This window comes from Podarcis pityusensis (genome assembly GCF_964106645.2).
Source record: "Podarcis pityusensis genome assembly, chromosome: 2".
NCBI lineage: Eukaryota > Metazoa > Chordata > Lepidosauria > Squamata > Lacertidae > Podarcis > Podarcis pityusensis.
The window spans coordinates 102,914,920-102,938,426 of record NC_138029.1 but is presented as its reverse complement, the minus strand read 5'-3'; the positions used below and the strand labels follow the sequence as shown (position 1 = coordinate 102,938,426).

General features: G+C 42.6%; 1 protein-coding gene across 8 annotated transcripts in view; it reads right to left on the bottom strand.

The window, feature by feature from the left end:
- Positions 1-23,507, bottom strand: part of CADPS (calcium dependent secretion activator) — a 348,154-nt gene that overhangs the window by 262,854 nt on the left and 61,793 nt on the right. For all 8 annotated transcript variants that reach the window (XM_080995634.1, XM_080995627.1, XM_080995631.1 and 5 more), the window contains exons 2-3: positions 12,653-12,766; positions 4,410-4,742 (exon numbers count right to left, since the gene is read on the bottom strand). In XM_080995634.1, coding sequence (XP_080851760.1) covers positions 4,410-4,742; positions 12,653-12,766 — 447 coding nt within the window. The remainder of the gene's footprint in view (positions 1-4,409; positions 4,743-12,652; positions 12,767-23,507) is intronic.

Here is a 23,507-nt window from a genome sequence, read left to right as displayed (position 1 = left end):
TTCCCTTATCGACCGGCATTCCAAGGAGCGGGGGAGTTGACACTTGCTGATGCTCATCCTGCCTGGCAGATAACCCTCTCTGTTCCTGGCTGCTTTCTTCAGCTGGTTGCAAACCTTCACTGGGATCTGGCTGCAAACCTTCCCTGGGGGTTGGATCATTCATGACAACAAACTGCTATATGAAGCCATATAGCCAGATGGGCGGGGTATAAATAATAATAATAATAATAATAATAATAATAATAATAATAATAATTTGAGGCTCCTGTGTTCAGCTGAATGCACTTAGAGGCCATCTTCAGACCCTTCTGCTCAATGCAGGAAGGCTGAGAGTGGAGATGGATGGACCAGTTTGTGTGGGTACATTGTGGCAGGTGCATACTCTGCACCCCTTCCCCTGGCTTGTGTTCAGGCTTAATGTCTGAGCATGACTAAGAATGGATACATACTTCAGAACATCACCCCCCACTCCATGAAGCATAGTTCACGTTTCATAATACTACATTCTATATATACAGTCCTACCTTGGTTTTCGAACAGCTTAGTTCTCGAACGTTTTGGCTCCTGAACACTGCAAACCTGGAAGTGACTGTTCAGGTTTACGAACTATTTTTAGAAGCCGAACGTCCGACGGGGCTTCTGCAGCTTTCGATTGGCTGCAGGAGCTTCCTGCAGCCAATCAGAACCCGTGCATTGGTTTCCGAATGATTTGGAAGTCTAACAGACTTCTGGAACGGATTCCGTTTGACTTCCAAGGTACAACTATACACACACACACACCAGTTATGATACACTGGGCGAAGGATTTTGGATATAATACACAACTTACAGCATGGGAGAAGCTAGGGAACTGGGATTTGAAGTTCACAGCATGTTATTCATTGAAAGAAAATTATATGAAAAGGTTGCATTGTTGGTATTTAACTCATAGCAAATTAGCTAAAATGTACAAAACAGGGTCAAATATATGCTGGAAATGTAAGGAAAAAGAAGGCACCTTTTATCATATGTGGTGGACATGTAAGGTAGTAAAAGAGTTTTGGGAAATGATATACAACGAACTGAAAAAATGTATAAAATAACCTTTTCTTACCCCCCCCCCCCAGTTTTTCTTTTAGGGATTCTATAAAAGACCTCACCTACTACTGTAACTGGATATGCCAAGGGTTGGACCTGACGCTTTCTGCATGCATGAATGTATGCATATCCTGTACCACTGAACTATATCAGAAGCATAGAATTCTAGAGTTGGAAGGGCACCAAAGGGACATCTAGTCTAACCCCCTACAATGCAGGAATCACAACTAAAGAATCCCTGGCAAATGGCCATCAAATCTCTCTTTAAAAACCTCCAGTGAATGAGAGTCCACCACATTCTGACGACTGTAACAAAATGTTTATAGTAGAGGTTGTATGGCCATCTGTCATGGATGCTTTAGGTGAGATTGCCACCTTGCAGGGGGGTGGGCCCCCTTCCCTACTACAGTTCCATGATTCTTAAATGGTATGCCCATCTGGAAGCGACACAGTAATTGTGTCCGACTGGCAGGAGAGAGATTACGGTGGCTAGCATTAATGGGATCTTCAAGGACATGTAGACCTCCCCATGCTGCTGTAACCTAGTTATCGCATTGCTCGTCTATCCTTATCCACAGAGACTCAGGATCCTTTTGCTCCCAGCACCAATATTTCACATTTTTGCTCTTACTATGTGATCTGTCTCCAGTTGTCACATGATAATGCAAGCAGCCAGCACAGCCTGAGGTGTGGGCAATTTTTTAAAAAAAAGATGTAGGGCAGGAGACAGAATGGTGTGCAAGCCCAGCTCCCAGGCAGGAGACTGCAGCTGTGATGGAGTAAACCCAGAATTAGCAATCCCTTTGAAGTTATCCTTCTGCCTCTTCATTTCCCTAATTCTCTCCTTGGCTGGGCAGCAGGGTTATTAATCAGAACAGCAATGCCCACTGTGTTCTTTTGAACTGTGGAATATTTCTCTCTTTTTTGACTTTGAGGAGGAGAGAGATGAACAAAAAACCGAGGAAATTAATCTATTCATGAAACAAATATAATCCTCGTCTCCTGGGAATGAATATGTAAATCTGAAAAGGAAAGTACCAAATGACTGAATTTGCTCTAAAAAAAGAGATGCACTGCTGTGAATTTGGAGGACAAAAAGAAGAAGGGAAATCTGTAAGCATGCTCATATAAAAAGGAACAGTCAATGAATATTAGGCTAAAAAGTGATATATCAGAATCATATCATTCTCCTTTAGTTCTTCAGCCTTGTCTCCTGAGGTGCTGTGGGACTATAAAACCCATCATCCCCAGACAGCTTAGCCAATGGTCAGGGATGATATAGCCATAGTTCAACAACATCTGGGGACAGAGGCTGAAGAGTAATGCCTTAGTATATCAATCATGACATTGCATGAACTTGATGGAAGGGAACTAGGAGAGTCAGTGGCTAACCTATCAGGTTCTCTTCACTCTTCCTGCCCTCCTCCCCACAAAAATCCTTAAAATAGCCATTCTCAACCTGGTGCCCTCCATATGTTTTAGACCAACTCCTATCATTCCCAGCAACATGGTCAATGTTCAAAGGTGGTAGGAATTGCAGTCCAATAACCTCTGAAAGGCTGAGCATGAGTTTGACCAAACTGTGGGAGGCAGTGGAAGACAGGAGTGCCTGGCGTGCTCTGGTCCATGGGGTCACAAAGAGTCAGACACGACTAAACAATAACAACAACCTGTTCCCAAACTTATTTTGTCCCATTTTAAAATTGCTGAAGATCTTGCCAGATCACTTCATGTTTTTTCCACCTGTTGAAGCAATTTAAATGCACTGTGTTAGATGCTATATGATTTCTAAACTTATTTTTTTACACAAATACACTGCAGACCACTGCAAGCTAACAGCCTGCAACTTGGGGACTCCTAGTCTATGTGGCACAAATTTTGCTCACATGTACCTTTTACACTTGCCACAACTCTCATGGTAGCTTCAGCTTTATTTATTTTGTTACATTCTCCAAGCTCAATATGGCCGCTCCCCATTTTATTTTCACAACAACCTGGGAGGGAAGTTGGGCTCAGAGATAACGACTGGCCCAGTGAGCTACATAGCTGAGGAGAGATTTGAACCCAGGTCCTGGTCCAATGCTCTAACTACCCATACCATGCAGGCTCTCATCTAATTCTTTCACTTATGCAAGCCTCCTCAGTTCTATTTTAATTTAAATACTTTTCATGTGGAAAAATACTGTGGCTACTCCCTTGCAGAGATTAAGAGACTATAGAGAAGAAGGGCAGATGAAGGGTTCTGCACTTCATTAAAAAAAGATAATATTTGCCCACACACTGCCCCTTCCATCACCATTTAGTCCTGGAATATTCACAGTTGAGTTTTGGCACCAAATGCCAGTGGGAGATGCCTGAACCCACCGCAATAGCTCTACCAACAGCCCACTGGAAAAATGCTACCACAAAAACACACCCGTAGAGATCAGCCAGAAAATGGGTATTTGCAGAACAAGAGATTCCAACCAGAAAGCATACTAATAAAAAGGCTTAATGCAAATTTCACTGAAATAGGGACAGGGGCGCAGAAGGAGACTCTCAATGCCACAATTCATTTTCAACAAAACTGTCAACATGCAGGGAGGTAGGAGGAAGATCAGCCGTCCTTTTGCTTCCTTCTTATATTGACATTTCTGTGTTCTTTGCAATGTGGGCTCCCCATGGCAAGCACAGCTTTCTCCTCTCGGTTCATCACAAAGTGGCTTCACTCTCCTTTTCTGAGTCCGCCATGAAGAGCTGCATGCTGGGTGACTGATGATCAAATTCCACCCCAGCTTCACCTCCCCGGCTCCTCCTTTCCCATCTGACTGTCCTCTGCCTGATCACCACTACTCATTGTCAGACCCCGGTGCCTGGCCCTGTGCCTGGCTTGCTGCTCAACAGAGGCTGTCAAAGCCCTCTGGCCAGAGGCTGTCACCTCTGTACGCACTGCTGATGTTATACAAAATTAGTTCTGCAAACAGCTATTCCTGAAAGCCCTTCCTCTAACAGCACCATCCTCTTGATGTACAGCACGGTGGAGCACATCCCATCTCTTAGGCAGCTAGACAAGAGTGAACAGATAGCGTACAAGCCAGCTGCGGAGTCAGAGTTTAGTAGCAATGCTGAAGAGATGGCATGTAAGTTGTCACACTCAATATCCTCCCACAAGAATACATGCAAAATAAAGCCTGTGGGAAGCACCCATGAATCATCACCGTTGAAAGACTTCCTTGTTATTCTCCTGAAAATTAAACCAATGTACAGGCCAGTGCCATAGTAAGAGTAGAAATCCACACGGGTACACTCATATACAAACAGCTGGTATTCTCCTGGAAAACAGGGAGTCTTACCTGACACGCATTGTACAGAAGCTGGTGCTCAAATTTCTTGATACCCAAGATGTTCTGGAACATCTCATACAGTTGTTCCTTGCTGAGAATCAGCTCCGAAGCAGCACTTGCGGTCATCCTGGCTTGTGCTTTGCGAGGATCCTCTTCACCGCGATAGATCGCATCAAATTTTGCCATCCAGGAACTCAGAACAGTCTCCTTGCTGAGGCCATCGATCTCGGGGAGACTTCGGACCCTCTTTTCAATATGTTTCTTGAAGACTTCCCGAGAGTCGTTGGCCGAGAAACCACCACTCTGAACCATTCTGGCAACACGGTCACTTTTCAGAAACACCTGCAAGTAAAACAATAGAATAAAATGAAATCTCGATTCCCCTCCTGGCTGTTTCAGAGCATGCTGGCTGTGAAATGACTGGAAGCAAATCACATTAGGAAATACTGTCTAGTGGCTTATGCACTGGACAGTACGCACTAGACAGTAGTCAAGGAATATAGCATTCCACCCTGTGTTTAAAGCTAGACCCAATGAACTGGAATAGTAAGCCATGACTTTTTTTCAGGTGGGCACCATTGCCATTATGAAAGAACAAGGGAGAACAAGGGAGGTGTTCACTGTGAGTTCCGGCACCTCTTTTCCCTAGAAAAATAGCACTGAGTACACAGCATCTATACTTTGCAAACCTTTTCTTTTTTTAAAAAAAGAAACAAGAAAAAAGGACATATTTTTCTTCCCAACGAGAACTTTGGCAGCCATGTAAGCAACCATCAGGAAATGGAATGACATTTTAAGCTGAACACAGATTTTGATAAAAGTCACTACATAATCAGATTCAGGCTCTGCTATTCTCTTTCTCTCTCAGGGGCAATTCAAACATGACAAATGCCTGACAACGAAAGTCTTTCAGTGTAGGGGAAAGTGTGTAAATCACATATCTTGTCACTTATAAACTGCACATCCATCCATCCATTCATTTTGCTGTATGTGCCTGTGCTGGGAGACTGGCCCATGTACCCATGTTCATTCAGCAAAAAAGTCAGACCATTGAACTACCCAATATTGTCAGGCAGCAATCTAAACCGCACTTATCTGGAAGTAAAGTGCAGTAGGACTTTCTTCTGAGTAGACATTTTTAGGACTGTGAAGCAGCTCTTCTGGGTCTCGGGCAGGAATCTTATAATCACCTGCTACCTGAACTCTTTTAACTGGAGATGCCAGGGATTGAACCTGGGACCTTAAACCTGCAAAGCAGGTGATCCTGACCATCATATTGAGCTTTTGTCCCTCCCTCAGTGTCCTCACTGGAAAAGTGCACACTTTGTGTGCCTTTGACTTAATTTATCCTGTGCTGACATCTGCCACCAAAATTGGAGAGGAAGGACAGGGCACTAGAATGTGGATACATTATGGAAAACCTGAAGTTTCAGGAGCTTTTTCAGAGAGCCAGTGTGGTGTAGTGGTTAAGAGCAGTGGACTCGTAATCTGGTGAACCGGGTTCGCTTCCCCGCTCTTCCACATGCAGCTGCTGGGTGACCTTGGGCTAGTCACCCTTCTCTGAAGTCTCTCAGCCGCACTCACCTCACAGAGTGTTTGTTGTGGGGGAGGAAGGGACAGGAGATTGTTAGCCGCTTTGAGACTCCTGAAGGGGAGTGATAAAGTGGGATATCAAATCCAAACTCCTCTTCTTTATTCATTTAATTTCAGATTATTTTTACTTCACATTTCTTATACAGGGAATCGAAAGGTCTTACACTGGACAACAAACATGCCAACAAGTAATTTCAGCTCAAAACATAAACTAGTTTTATACAGAAATGGCTCCCGAGTCACTATGCTGCTTCCCGGCAGGTGGGTTGATGTCCCTTACCAGGAGGGAGTGGGGCAGGGGCAAGGTGCTTGGGAGGAAAGCATGGTGCAAATGCTCTGGCAGAAGTGACAGTTTGGCTCCGACGATGTGTTTCCACCACACCAGACTCCCTGCTGCCATGTCCCTTCCCCTCCCAGGAAACCATGGCAACTCACATGCTAGGGTAGTGGTTCTGCCCACCCAGAAAACCACTTCTGGTTTTATATCAATGTAGTTTCTTTTGGAGTTCATGTATCGGCTCAAAGTAAACACGTTCTTTCTTATTTCGGGTCTTAAACTACCGCATAATATTCAGAATGTCATAGCTCTTGGGTTCTGTCATTAGGTACCAAAGATGTACTCTGTTGGGAGCCGCACAGAGTGGCTGGGGAAACCCTGCCAGATGGGTGGGGTATAATTATTATTATTATTATTATTATTATTATTATTATTATTATTATAATCTTCATCTTCATCATCATCATCTCCAGGTTTGACTGCTCTGGTTAGGTGCTTGGGATCAATTCTTTATTCTTCTACTGCAATTTTCTTTCACCTTTTAGAAAGCATTATGATGCAACCCACCAACATTAATGCTACATTTCTGTTTATGGGACTTTTTCAGTTTCCCTTTTTTGCCACCCTTGCCATTAGTCTGCAAGGCATGAAAGTGAATTGGCTATCATACCACAGTGATTTAATAATATGCCACCTGCTTCGTTCCCGCAATGAAGGAATCACAACTAAAGAATCCCTGACAGATGGCCAGAGGCTGGGATTCCTTTATTAGTTGTGATTCCTGTATTGTAGGAGGTTGGACTAGATGGTTCTTGGGATCCCTTCCCACTATACAATTCTATCATTCTAGAACATGACCCCCACTCCTTAATATCTATTTTTTCCCTTTCTGGGGTCCTGTTTTTCTGAACTTCTGTTTACCCAAACAGTTTCAAGAACTAGGCCATTTCAATAAATGAAATTATTCTGTGTCCTCATGCCTTGTAGCTTGACAGAAACAACAGAATGTCTTGTAAGGAGAACATATTACCTAAGCAATTGACCTAACGCCATTATCAGACAAACCAGGATGAGAAAATCCACCTCTCACCTTCTCACATAACAACTTTCCAATACATTGTGGCCTGCTAGGAGCATTGTGGCCACACTTTAATTAAAGGAGAAGGAGATGCCAGTGAGTGACAGGATGCTATTTGAGAACCGGCCGCAGATCAAACCTTGTTGCTATGTAGAGTCGAGTGTAAGAAAAGCAATCTGTGCCTCACGCTATTCTGAGGGTCTCTTTTCATCACTCTATGCAGACAGATGGAGTACAAAGCAGAGGTCAGACGCAGGGGATGAAAGCCATTTGACACTGTGACAGCCGCTCTGGGGAAGAACAGGGGAAGATGACATTTTTTCTTTCCCTAGGAGCCACCTGTCAACAGTGACCTCTTTCTGGCAAAGGTATGAAAAAAAAGATGAAAAGATGAAAGAGAAATGTCCACCTCGAAGATAGAATCGTCCACACAGGGAATAAAACATGACACATATCCTTTCTCTGAAGGCAGGACACCCCAGGGGGGTGGAGATGAAGTGGAAGGGCTGGAACTCCTGAAAGCTCACCATGAAGGACCACCAGCCAGTCTTCAAAAAAGTCCAAAGGATTAGTAGTCTGAAGGGCGTTGGTTTTGTTTTTGTTTTACTAGCCTGCTAAGAGGCTAATAGAGAGGAATCCCTCTGTTATTCAGGATACTAGCCTCTTAGCAGGCTAGTTACAATATACGAATAAAAACCCTCTTATCAAACAGAATGATGAGGAATGGGAACCAAGCCAATGGGCAAAGGAGGAATGGAGAGATCCGTCCCTCCTCGGCCAGCCTCCTCATTCACCGGCCTGGAATCCTATGGTTACCAGCAGATGACTTGTTAAATGCAAGGTTAGACTGTTGGTTTTTCTATTAGCACATGTGTTCACTTGTGAAACATGAGCATCATTTGGCTGCCTTGCAGGGAACCAGGCAGAGGGCCTTCTTGGTAGTGGCCCCCGCCCTGTGGAACGCCCTCCCACCAGATGTCAAAGAGAAGAACAACTACCAGACTTTTAGAAGACATCTGAAGGCAGCCCTGTTTAGGGAAGCTTTTATTGTTCGATAGACTATTGTATTTTAATATTCTGTTGGAAGCCGCCCAGAGTGGCTGGGGAAACCCAGCCAGATGGGCAGAGTATAAATAATAAATTATTATTATATATTATTATTGCACAGCTCCAGGGGCCAGTTTTAGAATTTGGTGAAAGAATCCAGGATCCGTAGTAACTCAGATGCGCTTGTAATTGGATATGCAGCTCATTTCAGTATGCTTGCACCCACCCCTTTGAGTCACCATTTTGCATTGGGCTCTCCCCCAAAGCTACCATTTTGTTCCTGGCTCTGCCTGGTGTCCCTCACAAGCCTGAAGCATTCCTTGCTTGCTCTGCTGAGACTCTTGAAAAGAAAGCAAACGTCTCCAGTGCTCTCTCCTGCAAAGGGAGCCAGAGCTAATTCTGGAGCTTCTAGCCACTTGCAGCAGTGGGGGGACTCTCAAAAAGTATTGAAGATAACTTGTGCTTCCACAACAAGCATGGACAAAAACATAAGAACATCCTGTTCTCACAATGGCAAACCAGATGTCCATGGAAAACCCACAAGTAGGACCTATGGGCAACAGTGTTCTCCCCACTTGTGATTCTCAGCATTCAAAAGCATAGGAGAGGCAGGACACAGCCATTATGGCCCAATTCTGCTCTGCCTCACAGTTTACTCAGTTTTCAGAGCTTTTTGCAACTGAGATGCCCTTCCATTTAGATCAGTGAATCTAAAACAAAGCAGATGCATAGGAGAATAAGAGAGGCAAAGCAGGGTGCCCGTGAGATGATCTTATTTCGACTAAAAGAAAGAAAAGGGAAAATGGGTCAAGGCGGTAATGGCCCCCCATCAGAAACAAGAAGGCATTTCTCTCAATTTGAGAGAACAGGGAGGGCTGCTGGCAGCCTGGAAGGCGTAAAGCATTGCTTTCTTAATGGCGTCAAGGATGGAATGAATGCAGTACACTGTGAAGAAGCTAGGCCGGCAGAGGGGTGTATCTGCAAATGTTCAATAATTAAGGGACTGAAGGATGACCCGAGGACACAGCAGTTTTCTGCATTGAGTATCTCGAGCTTGGAAAAGCACTAAAAGCTTATAATGCTCTCCACGTGTCTTGGAGGAAGAGACACTTCCATAAAAAAGGATAACAGACTGCATGAGTACAAAAGGAAGAAAGGAAGCGTGAGGATTCTCACTCTAGCCTTGCAAACTTGAAGCAGAAGAATGTTTCGAGTCCCCTCCTGACACTCTGAGCAAGATGGCATCTTTCATATTTCCTGGAGAAGGAGATGGAAGTGGTTTGGGAGTGACTTTGCTATCAGGCACTTCTGATTTGAAGGAGCATCTTGATACAGCCTGCTCTTCATGAGCAAGGAGGCACACATGCAAAAAAACCCCCCACCATCACCAGCAGCAGGAATATGCAAGAATCAAATCATGTTAAGGGTACCAGTTGGTTGTGCTGGTTACTGCTTGAAGAAAACAACCATCACCACATGCAGGAAGGACCAGATGCCTTTAGCATGCAATGGAGGTGATGTCTTGGAGAGCTACTGCCAGTCAGTGCAGTTAAGACAGAGTTAGATGGACCAGTGATATGACTCCATTTAATGCACCTTCCTTTTACTGCTAGCAGTCTATAACTTTTCTAAATAAACAAATACTGGTCCAGATGGTTCAATGGTCCAATTCCACAATGGTCCAACTTCCTATGTTCCTAAGTGGTTTTACAGCAGCAGATACTCACTAACTCTAGCATTTGGTTTGCAGTGTATGTAGAAATTCTAGTTAGGAAAACATGAATCTGCAAAGTTGGCCCCCTGACACGTAAAGGAAGCTTGCATGTAAAATATGAAAGCAAATGTTAATGCATATGGATGTTGTATACCCAAAATATGGTGTTTTCCTTCCCTGATTATTATTCATTCATGCGAACTGAACTCAACAAGTATATAGAGATGTCAAGTGAGCTATCTGACAACTTGTAAACAGTTATAGATGCCGTGATGATCGGTCGCAGAGATTAATTAGTACGCACAAGACTTATTTCTAAAAAACCTAATTAACTGCCAAAATATTGATTCTTTTAACAAAGATATTATATAATTGGAAAATAGCACTCCCTAATTGAAATTTATAACCTCTGGAATGAGAAAAATGACACAAAATAATCTAATGACTGAATACTGTAGGATAAGTACTCCCTCAGTTCCGCATTAGTCTTTTTATAACCTTCCCACTTGTTTGTTGCTTAGAAAACACCCCCCCAAAAAAACAAGCCCCTGAGGCAATGTAAACTTACTCAGATGAATTGTTAGTTAATATTTCTGTGCACTATAATATGCCACAATCCTCCAAATTCATTCTCTGGGTCAGCCCACTGAAAGCCCTGGTCAAAACAGCTTGAGTCTCCACTGTTAGACAAAAATAAACCCAGTGCAGGGCCAAGTATGGGTTCCATGACCTTTTCTGGATTTGACCTCAATAGAACTCACGGACAGCAGTTTGGCTACCTCTGAACAGCTGCAGTTGTTAGGAACAGGTTGTACCTGGTTCGACTCCTGCTCCATCTGACTGGCAGCCGCATCTCAGGCAGAGGCCTCATATCCCTGGTTACCTGCTCCCTACATCCATGCTGTCCATGGTTTTCCCAGTAGTGATGTATGGAAGTGAGAGCTGGACCATAAAGAAGGCTGATCGCCGAAGAATGGATGCTTTTGAATTATGGTGCTGGAGGAGACTCTTGAGAGTCCCATGGACTGCAAGAAGATCAAACCTATCCATTCTTAAGGAAATCTGAGTGCTCACTGGAAGGACAGATCCTGAAGCTGAGGCTCCAATACTTTGGCCACCTCATGAGAAGAGAAGACTCCCTGGAAAAGACCCTGATGTTGGGGAAGATGGAGGGCACAAGGAGAAGGGGACGACAGAGGACGAGATGGTTGGACAGTGTTCTCGAAGCTACCAACATGAGTTTGACCAAACTGTGGGAGGCAATGGAAGACAGGAGTGCCTGGCATGCTCTGGTCCATGGGGTCACGAAGAGTCGGACATGACTAAACGACTAAACAACAACACATCCATGCTGTAATGATCTATGCTACCTGAGCTGCAGAAATTGTAATCGTGCTTTTTACACAAACTGCAATAATTTCATGGAAGACAACAGGCCCAATCTGCCTTCTATTAGTTGCTACAAACTCCCATTGAAAGTAATGGGACTTGTTAGTTGAGACTCACTTTGGTTCCTAGTGGCCCACTGTCACAACGAACCCTGATTTGGTTTGGGATCTCAGGGTGACATGACAAAAGAACAGGGTACAGTTTACCAACAAACCAAGGCATAAAGCCTGGAATCTGCTTTGAGCATGGTGAAAGGTGATGGCATTTACAGAGCCGGACAAAGTTGCCTAGTACTTGTAGAAAACAATTCATGGAAATATATAGTTTAGGGACATGTTTGGACCCACAGCTTGCCGTCTCCAACCCAGTGCCCACAAGAGGTTTTGGACTACTTCTTGCATCAGCCCCATCCAGAATGATCCAAAACATCTGGTAGGTACCAGGTTGGGAATGTTGGACGAGTCAACTGTCTGCTTCAAAGTGGGATTAAAAACACAAAGTTGTTTTAGTTTTAATATTGGATTAACATTTATTGGAAAACGTTTCAACAAATTCTGTCTCTTTACGTGTGTGCAACTATGAATAATTCCTGTTGCTGGAGATTAAGTTGTTCTATGCACTCTGGAGGCCAGAGACCTATCTTCACATCTGTGTCCCCGGCCCTATATCATGGCAGCAGCTCAGGCTCCTTCTGTCTCTGGGACGTACTGTATGTGTACCAATTATGATGGTGCCTGTTCCTTCGTCCTGCTGCTCACCTGCTGCCACACACTAACTGCTCTTCCCACATGTGGAAAAGAAATACAAGCGGGAAGAAAGAACTCTGGGACTTGTAGTTCCTGAGAGAGCAGGTCACATGGCGAGAAGCCCTATTGAGTTGTTTGTCCCTTCTCACAATGTTAATCGCATTGTGGAAATAGTGCACTCTGTGAGTTGGAGGGTGACGTAGTGGGGAGGCGGCTACACACACAGCAAACCAATGTGAAAGAATGGCAACCTAAATTTAGGACTGGAAAAAATGGAAAAAACCTGAATGAAATGGAAATGGACAGATTCTACCATCCCAGCCTCGGATTGGTCCATTCTGTGCACATGGGGACAGCTTCTGCCCCTTTAGAACCTGAGAACTGGAATTGCCACTCTAGTGTTCTTACCTCATAATAGCTCTGGACGGCATTCATGAAAGCTTCATCTGCTACAATCTGAGTTTCTCCATTGAGGAAGGCTTGGAAGCGATCCTTGACGGTTTGGAGCTGCTGTTTACTTATCTGAAAAACCAATTAAAATGCAAAATGTTATTTATATAGAAATGTCATTAAGATCAACAAAGAGGTAGAGTAGCTTAAACACATCATCAGTTATTATTATTATTATTATTATTATTATTATTATTATTATTTATAAAAGGAGACAAATTGAATTCTGATATATGGAAAAGTATGCCAATAAACCACATTTGTGTCTATTGTACTGTGTAATTTGTACTGCTTCCCCTAACCATTAGGAAAGTATGAAGAAACTATGAATGGCTGTGAAGTCCTACCCCACTGAACATGGGAAATTCAGCCTTCTCCAACAATGGAGGAATAACATAGCCATTGTGATGACTAGTCATTTATAGTCTTATCATCTGATGAAGTTGACCAACCTTCTTTTAAATCCACCCAAGTTGGTGGCCATCGCTACATATTGTGGGAAAGAATTATATAGCTGAACTATGAGCTGTGTGAAAAAGAACTTTCTCTTGCATGAATCTTTCCATCTTCCCCTTCATTGGATGGCAATGGATACTAATATCATGAGAGAGGGATATGGACGGGGAAGAAAGTTGATTGAGTCAAAGCCACCTGATCCACACTTATCTTGATCCCACAGGCCTCTATTTATGCCCTTATGTTTGTCTTAAGGTGATGGCAAGATGACAGGGAGGTGTTGTGTGGGGAGACAGAGAGTGAGGAAATGTACAGGAACCACGGCGGAGCTTAAAAATGTAAAACTACAAAACACAATGCAATATATATGCTGTTATGCCTGGAAATGCTCTGTGCTTTGTTATAAATTGGCATGCAAACAGCATTTTAAGTTGTATCATTTTATTTAAAACATCCCTGTGCAGTTTTATGTTCCAGAACAACCATATTTTTTAGGGGGAGGGGGACCCAACATTTCCCAATGACAACAAAGAATTTTTTTCTTTGTGGCTCCATTTTAATAGGAGTTTGGTTAAATTGTTTTGAAAATGAATGATATTGGCTGACATTTCTGGAGACTTTTTGCTCATGCATTAAGTACTTCACTATGAGAAACAAAGCTTGGAATTTTACAATCTGTAGCATTGTTTGTTTACTGAACGAATATACAATTTTAGCTGTACTGGAGTAAACCAGCAATGCACCCTTGCATCCTGTATGTCTCTAGTAAACCTTAATGTGATTATTTTATAGATTGCAGAACAGCAGGTGCTTATTGATCTCCCCCACCCCGTTTCAACAGCAACCATGACTGCTGAGAGCAGAAGTCAATTCCTAAGAGGAAATTAAATTGCTTTAATATTCCATTTAGCTTTTGCAGTGCCGCAGTAACAGCTGACTGGCAACAGCTCCCTGTCTGTTACAAGTCTACATAAACAAGGGTATATATTTGCATTCAATCATATGGGTAAAAAGAGAGAGAAGGAAATCAAACACACATTTCGTGATTTTTACCATGTGTGTGCCCATGTTTGAATGCTTTCAATCGCAGCTCCTCTGATTGGGTAATTGTGATCCTACTGCCTACAGAAAAATATTCTGGGCAAGGGTTACACCTTTGCCAAAGTTGTGCACTCATGTGTTCCTTTAGCCCTGCAGATGTATTTTATCTGTTTCTGCTTTTATGTAGCCTAGTGCCAGTTAAGAGGTCCTTTCTTCTGCTCCCATTCTCAGATGGATTCCCTTGGCTGTGCCTAAATAACTATTCTGACCATCGACTCAGCTATACAGCTGCAAATAAAACGTTTTAAATGTGTTGTGAAGTGCAATGTACAAATGTGACACTAGATGGCAACAGTGAGCTATGCAAAATTCAATGCATTTTTCAAAACGTTTTTAAAAGAGTATTTTCACAGCATTTTTTTTATATAAAAAAATTATGTGTGTAGATTCCATCCATACTGTGAGCCTGCCAGCATTGCTCTATGGATCAGGTTCTGACTGGGCAGGGATCAGGTTCTGACCTCCCATCTGATGGCCCGTAAGGCAAATCTTTCAGGGTTCACATCATCAGCCACACAACTCCTGCTATTCTTAAAACAGCTAGATGCCTGGCATGGGTGAAGTCATTTGCATGGGTCTTTCCTGCCAGATAACTGCATTGGAATTGCAGCATGGAAAAGTGGCTTCGCCGCCGCCAAAAGCATGTGTGAATGGGACCAAAGATTCCTAGATGAGCAGTACAGCCAACAGGTCAGCTCTGAAGTTCAGGCATGTGGTTGATCAGCTCATGGGACAAATATTACATTTTTACTATGGTCCACCTGGATATAGAGAATAAGGTTGTTTCTAGTACATGCACTTGATGGATTTTATGCCATGCCTAACAATTTTTTTACTACAGCTAGAGGGCACATAGGTTACTACACCTTCTGCACCCTTTTGAAACTCACTCCAGTACAAACACAACCAGCCACGCGGGAGTCGCTTGCCCATGTTGCTACTCCTGGTCAGTTGGTGGTCAGGTAGGAAAGAACCATAGAATTAGCTCTCTCCTTACATCAACTTGTACAAGAACTTAAGAAGAATGTGCTGGATCAAGCCAGTGGCCCGTCTAGTCCAGCTACCTGTTCTCACAGCGGTCAACCAGATGTCAAAGGGAAGCCCGCGAACAGAGCACGAGTGAATTTGGCGATAAAATTGTTGAGGGCAGAATCTAGCACCTTCAAATACACCCACTTTCCAAAGTTATAAGGAATCAGACTGTGCACACAATAAAAGCAAACTGAGATTGTGTTACAGTCAAATGCTCTAAATTTAAGGATCCAGGGTTATAAATATCTTCTCTAAGCTTCAATTCTATTTGCATCTGGGTACGTTGCTGCACAACAGCTGACTGCGAGGGTATGTACATAAACTTGTTCTCTGAGATCATCACTCCTGCAAAGTATATTCAACTCAGATTTTGAAAGGCCCATGGCAGCACATTTCTCACTTAGTTACCTTCAATAATGTGTTTACAAAATGCATCAAAGCAAGGCAATGGAATACCTCCATTGCTGAAAAAATGTGGATGAAATCAATGCTATACATCAATGTCCTCTCTCTGCAGTTCTTTTTACAGGACTCTGGGTCAAGTCTAGCATTCAGTGGTGCCCATGTGGCACTGTACAAGTTCAGTAGAGTTACTGATCACAAAAAATATGCCAGCAAAGACATGAAAAATCACAATTGTAGATTTAACAGTATAATATTGCATTTGCATTTTATTGGTTCTTATAAGCTGCACTATTTTGCCACCAGGAATGCATATGTAGTAATTAAATTATGTGTCAAGAAAACTAATTCCAGGTTGAATAACGCAGGCAGAATAATGTTCATATTTGGAACAACAGATTCCACTTGCAGAATCCAGCTTCTTTTGCAAAGCAAACAAGCAAGAATGAGCCATAGGATGGGTGGGCTGAACATTTAAATGAACAAACAAAGTAGAGTTCAATGTTTTAAGAGGCATGGACCAGCAACTCACAAAGACTTTTATTGCTCATGGAGAGAGAAGAAATTCCCATTATTCCTTATCCCAAGCCCTTTCAGGAGAACATAAATGCAGCAAATGTACAAATTTTGGGGCAAATGATCACATTTCAGTTTCAAACATTGGGAATGCTCAGATCTAAAGGCGCATGCATTCCATAATGTAAACAGACCACACACCTTTTGGGGGGCAAGAGTATATTTCGATCTACACACATATCCAAAACCTGCTTCCACTCCCACATTCACAAAATTGAGAAAAGCAGCCCTTTGAGCTTTAGTCATTTAACTGGAACAACAATAAGTCTGAATGGCTTAAACAGTCTCTGACTACATTACCAGTCTTTGCCTAGAATTGCCTAGAATTTGTGGCACGTGTATGATTTCAGGCAGGCTAATGGTGACAATAACTGATCCCCATTGTTTACTGATGTCTACTGGGTACTTAATAAGCAGGGAAGACCGAACTAATAGGTACACAGTTTCATGCTGAGGGTGGTGTAAATATTTTATTACTTTGCAGAAGCAGCAAATTCAGGAATAAGTAGGGCAAGTTAACAAGCATCTCTTTTCATGGTAGCCTTTACATCCGAAGAGAAAGCCTGGACACAAATTATGTGTTCCAAGCCAAAGGTGATTGATTGGTGGGTGTACAATAAATGTCAGAGTCGATTAGAATGGTCAATTAGAAACAGCAACACCGGCTACTGGTCTGCTCTGGGGACAATTCAAAGTGCTGGTGCTTACCTATAAAGCCTTCCACCATATGAAGCAACCTGTACTTTATGCTCACCATCTGAGTGTCTCCTCCAGATTCCCCCCTCCATACCTGTACTTAGGTGAGTGATGGTGACTGGACGGAGGACCTGCTCATTCGTGGATGCCACACATGGAACATCATCTCCAGGGAAGCTTGCCTAGTGCTAAAACTGTCATCCCGGTGCCTACTTAAAGGCATTTTCATTTTTCCAGACATTCCAGCACTTTGTGGGAAGAACCATAGCTCAGTGGCAGAGCATCTCTTGTGTATGTAGAAAGTCCTGGGTTCAATCCCTCAGTATCTCCAGGAAGAGTTGGGAGAGACTCCTGCCTGAAACCAGGGAGAGTAGCTTCCTCTCAGTGAAGAAAACATTGAGTTAGATGGAACAAAGGTTTGAGTCAGGATAGGGGCAGTTCCTGGTGCTCCTAACTGGTGAATGATGGTTCAACCACTCTGCCGAGTTTATGCTGTTGTTCTTTTTTTTTTTTGGTATATGTAATTTTATATGGATTTATATTTATTTATTTTTGTGTTATGACACCCTAACAGCATTACCGAATGGTGGCTACAAGTTATGAAAGCAAACACCATCATGAGGATACTTTTCTTTCATGGGCAACTCACTATATTCAGTTTAATTTGGTTCAATCAAAATAAAATATCAATTTTGGCAAGAACAAACTTAGCACAGCAGAAAAAGTGGAACTTTTGTTTGTTTTCAAAAAACAAACAAAAAACAAAAACCAGCAATGCAGGAAGCTCTTTTTATAAATCTTTGGATAATATATGTTAAAAGAGTCATTGGTCTGTAGGTGGCCAGATGGCCACTGAAGAGTACAAAGCAAAATTCAACAACCTAATGCAGGAGTTGGGAACAATAGGCCCAGAGACTAAATGCAGCCCTCCAGGTCTGTCTATCATGCCACAGTTCTCACTAGGGATTTTGGAGGAAATGGAGAAGGAAGTGGAAATTCCTGCAGTTTGCATGTGCATCAAGGACCAGGAAAGAAAATGAGTCAAGTGAATACAATTGGCATTTGTTCTTATTGTTCTTGTTGTTCTAAATCTGCAAATGATACTTTTTTGCAACGTTTTCTTGACATTGAAATGAATGTAACATAAATAGTTACATAAATCACCTAACATATTATTTGGTAACAACTGAAGTGCAGCAGAACAGAAACAGCGCAGATTGTGACAAACACAAGTCAGAATTGAAACTGCTGCCTTCTTACATCCCTGCCTCTCACTGACCTTGCTTTGCACCCCAAGTGTTTTTGCCTGGCTTGACTCTGTGAACTCTGATATTGCCTCTTGCTTGTTTGGATGGAGAGCAAAAAGTGTGTGTAGAAAGCAGCAGGCTGTACACACAGTAGGGAAAGCAAGAAAAAGGCACCAGTGACTAAACTTCCCATGGGAGTAGAGAATGCATGCACATCAGTGATTAGAAACAATCACCATGATCACCACAGCTCCATAATTACTTAAGGAGCCTAAGATAATCTCAGCTGCTAAAGATCAAACTGACACCCAATTTCTTCAAAAGTGTATAACAAGCGCATCCATTCTCCTCTTTACGTCGGTCGATAACCTTAATGAATCATAAAAATAATTACCACTTGTTGTCTAGCTGTGTATGCAGCTGCCCTTCCAATAATCTATTATTTGTTGTTGAGTGTGTGCATGCCTCTTTGCAAGGACTGCTTGATCGATGTATAGATTTTACCTCAAACCAACAAATGACATTCTAACAAGGGGAGAAGGGGGGGGAATTATAGCCTGCTGCCTAAGATGCAAGGAAAGTTCGGGTTATATTCCCAATTGAATAAAATCTCTGGGGAAGTAAGTCTCCATTTCTTCAGTGGACACACATCCCTCTACATAGTCTAAACTCGGTGGGTGAGTGGGGAATGGGGCCACACCACTTCCATCCAATTCCTGTCGCTTGACTCTTTCACCCCACTACACACTGGATGGGTGGCTTCTAAGGTGGGGAACCTTCTCCAGATGTGCCATTGGGATTCTAAATCAATAAAGGGAGCCTATATAAATAGAACTGAGACTCCAATACTTTGGCCACCTCATGAGAAGAGAAGACTCCCTGGAAAAGACCCTGATGTTGGGAAAGATGGAGGGCACAAGGAGAAGGGGACGACAGAGGACGAGATGGTTGGACAGTGTTCTCGAAGCTACCAGCATGAGTTTGACTAAACTACGGGAGGCAGTGGAAGACAGGAGTGCCTGGCGTGCTCTGGTCCATGGGGTCACGAAGAATCGGACACGACTAAACAACTAAACAACATACAAGTAGAACAGAAATTAACCCTTCAAAGTTTGGAGGGCAATGGAACCAATCTACAGTAACATGGGGCCAACAAATGCATTCCTGCTCTTCGTGCAATTCTAATCACATGGGGAGGAGGGTTGACACATAGACATGCCCTATGTGCATTTAAATTTCCAGCTCCTTTTGTTTCATGTCCTCCATGGCCCTTGACCCCCAGGGTCTTTCTTCACCTAATACAGGAATGGGAAAGCTATGACCTTCCAGATGTTGTTGGACTACAGCCCCTGTCATCCCCCAACCACTGGCCATGTTGTTTGATGGGAGTTGGAGTCCAACAATATGTGGAGGGCTACAGCTTCCTCAGCCCTGACCTGATAGCTTCACGTAGAGAAATGGCAATGTCATAGTGGTAAAACCAGTGGACAACATGCTAAACTGAGATAACGGAGACCAGGAAGCAATGGAGAAGAAGGCAGCAATCTGCCCCTCTTTAAGCAGGGCTCCTATGTTTTAATGATCTGTGTATGAAGTGGAAAACCAGGACTTTTCTTTGCCATGGAGTTGAGGAAAGTTTTGCCTGAGGAGATTCTGCTTTTCATACCAATGTTAATTCACCCGAGTCTTGCAAGGAGAGAGAGAAAAAGTCGGCAGTCCTACTAGGTAGCCTTCCTTGGATGACTTTAGTGTGACATAGCTCCTTTAGAAGATTTACAGTTTGGTGTTGTCAGCATATGATAAGCCCTTTTCAAGATCAGGGCCTCTTTCAACAGCCAAGGATAAGACGGTAACACCAACTACTTGAACTCTGTGTCTCAGAATAGTAGCAGCACTGAAGTGCTGGCAATACATCATGAACTAACTGTGTCAGGAAGAAAGGATTATCAGATATCCCTCCCCACGATTTCTCAGTATCTCCCAGTATTTGCGTCTTTCTATTTCAACTTGGCAAGTGTCAATGAGTCTTTATGAGAGCTGCTTGGCAACTTGTTTTGATCTACTCAAGTTTTTCCCCTCTAGACAAATTTCACGTCCATTACCAGAGAGGACACTCAGAGCTTTGAACTTCTTTTGCTGGCAGCTACAACCTGTGTTTTGGGGGAAAGCAGGCCTTGGCATGCTCAATTTGTCTTCCTATGCGCAACTGCAAATGCAATTCTATAAAGAAACTAATGGATTTATGGGGTGTGTGTGTGTGTGAACAATTCATTTTGAGGATGGGGATATTTGATTTGTCCACAAATGTGCCATCAGCAAAAGTCAGTAGCTAATTCTTATTGAACTCTAGTGCATCTCTATATTCAACTAAAATTGAATGATTGATCTTCACAGCACAATCCAGTATGTTTTTACTCAGAAGTAAATCTGAACACATTCAGTGGGGTTTACTCCCTTATAACCATTTTCAGCATGGAAGCCTAAGTGTGGAATTAGGAGTTACTCATACAAATGAAAATCTACTCACAAATACTTTCCTTATCTCATTTTTGTAGGTGGCCTAGCACTGATATTTTCTAAACAAAAGTTCTATAATGGAAATGCCAGACATGAGTTCTAGAAATCCTAATAGCCTGTCAAATAAATATTCAATATCACTATTTCAACATTTTTTCTCTTTCATTCATTACATCAGTCTGTTGGTTGCATGGCTATGGGCTGGCATTTCTCAAGAAGGTCAGAGCTAGCCTAGAATTATGTACTTTTCTTATGCAGAAAGAAAGACCACTTGAAAATGGTCTCAGGGTTGTGCCAGCAGTGGGTGGGATTGGACAGTTGTCAGTGTCCAGGGATTGCTGTCACCACAATCTTAGCTCTCACTTGTCCTTTTCTTAAGTTAGCAGATATCTATACTGAGGTCCAGCGCCAAGGGCCTTCTGGCGGTTCCCTCACTGCAAGAAGCCAAGTTACAGGGAACCAGGCAGAGGGCCTTCTCGGTAGTGACACCTACCATATGGAATGCTCTCCCATCAGATGTCAAGGAGATAAATAATTGTACAACTTTTAGAAGAAATCTGAAGGCTGCTCTGTATAGGGAAGTTTTAAATGTTTTATTATGCTTTTATATTTGTTGGAAGCCACCTAGAGTGGCTGGGGCAACCCAGTGAGATGGGCAGGATACAAATAATAAAAATATTAATTATCATGTGTCATTTTTGTGTGTCTGCCCTATACCTGTATGTGGTTCATTCCTTCCCAACCTGAATTTCTTTTCACTGATTCTTTCCTTTCCTGATCTGATCCTATCGAGGAATAACCCCAGGTCTGCCAAAAGGAAAAACAGCCGGTTATTTAGTCAAGCAATGTATCCAGGAGTCTGAGATATTGTGCAAATTCATCATGCCTTGGCTCATTGGCGAACAATTAGTCATAATTTGCAATCCAAACAAGCAAATTAATCCCATATTTTGGAAGCTTTCTCGCAGCGATCACACACTATCATTACTTTAGCCTGCTGCTCCCCCTGGTGTAGCAGTTATTAGCCTTTTTCCTAGAAAATGTGATCAATAACATTTGGCTTTTGTCCAACAGAGTCAAAAAGGTAAAGGCCAGAACGACCTTCTTTATGGGCAGTTCTTAAGCAATGGCTGAAGAGGAGGTAGAATAAAGACAGGAAAAAGGGGGAGGAGAAAAAAGGAGGGATAAGAAAAAACAGACTAACTTGGGGGTGGACAGACTGAAAATGAACAATGCAAATGGGATTTCTAAAGATACTGGGGTGTCACTTCAGATTGTTAGTAGAATGTTCTGTGTATTGATTCCAGCCTACAGTTCCATCAAATCCCATGCGAAGCCATTTGTGAAACGATTTGCTGTGTGTTCACTCAGGCATTTTGTCTTTTAAAACACTTATTTATTCTTCATTGCTCCAAGATTACAAAAGGATTACTTGTAAAAGATTGTTTTATCATAGTTACACTTAGGGAAATCCAAGCCATGCTGTCTGTTGCTGTAAGCAGGTGACTAAAACAGCAGCTGGTCTTACCATTAGGCAACTGCTGGTGGCTGTCTAGAATAGCAATTTTTAAAACAATTTGCTACTGCAAATGGAAAGTCGAGGGGAAAGTCAAAGGTTCCCAAGGCAGCGGGAGGGGATAAGCCAGGGTTGTAGACCCATAGCCCTCCAGAAATGGTTGGACTTCAACGTTCATCAGATCCAGCCAGTACGGTCAATGTTATTCAGGATGGTAGGAGTTGAAATTTTGCAGCATTATGAGGGCCACAGAATCCTCACTTCTGGTATAAGTCATCAACCCAGGGCCATAACTGATTGGGAAGTGTGGAGGGGTCACACTGCTAAAGTAACCTAAGAACATGCTCCAAGGTGTATAGGTGCCAGTGTGGAATAGGGCTTTATACTTTAATTGTCACTGCTCTGTATGAAGCCACTTGCTTTTGCGTTGTCTCAAGTCTCTGATCTTTGCATTGCTTGGAGGGCAACATTCACATTAACAAGAATTATTTCCCTGATTTCTGCTGTCAGCTTTTGACGTAGCATTATCCTCCTTGTCATTAGAATTACCTTGGTTTTATGAAGGATGCCATGTGAAATTAACCTTGGGGATTGTCTGGCTCAAATAACTCTCCCCATACCTGGCCCTGTCAAAGGACCAGTGGCCTGCAGTCTAGTGCCATCAACTTTCCATTATTCCCACTTTATGTCAATATGACTCTTGCTCATTTTCACTGAAAGCTGACTGCTCCACCATTCTTCCTTTAGACTGCTCAGGTAATATCTGTTGGGAGCTGCATGTTATAATTCCCAAAGTGGTGCTGGTTAAAGTTGTTTCAATTATCATTTCCCACCCCATGTTTTAAGTAATTATCATTTTTACCCATAAGCTGCCTCATCAGGGGAAAAGGCAGAGTATAAATAAATATATAATCATAATAAAATATTAAGCCATGAAAGGGAATAAATGCTTTTTAAAGCACATTTTAAAGCACCAAAAATAACTGGCAGTGTGGTAATAGCTTAAGACTCCAAATGATAGCCGGTGATGGAAGTGAAGTGGTAGATTCATTATCCCAATGAGTGAAGGCTGGAAAACTGGATTGGAAAATAGAGAATCCTGTTTTCCAGTAGCCAGGAATAGTCATTTCAAAAATGCTCATTTTTTATTTATTTTTAAATTAGTTTGTGCCGCTAGCTTGCTTCCCCCTCCTTGCTTCATTGTAAAAGGTTAAAAAAATCCTCTTGGTAGACAATATTAATATTCATTTATACAAGACCATATTACAGA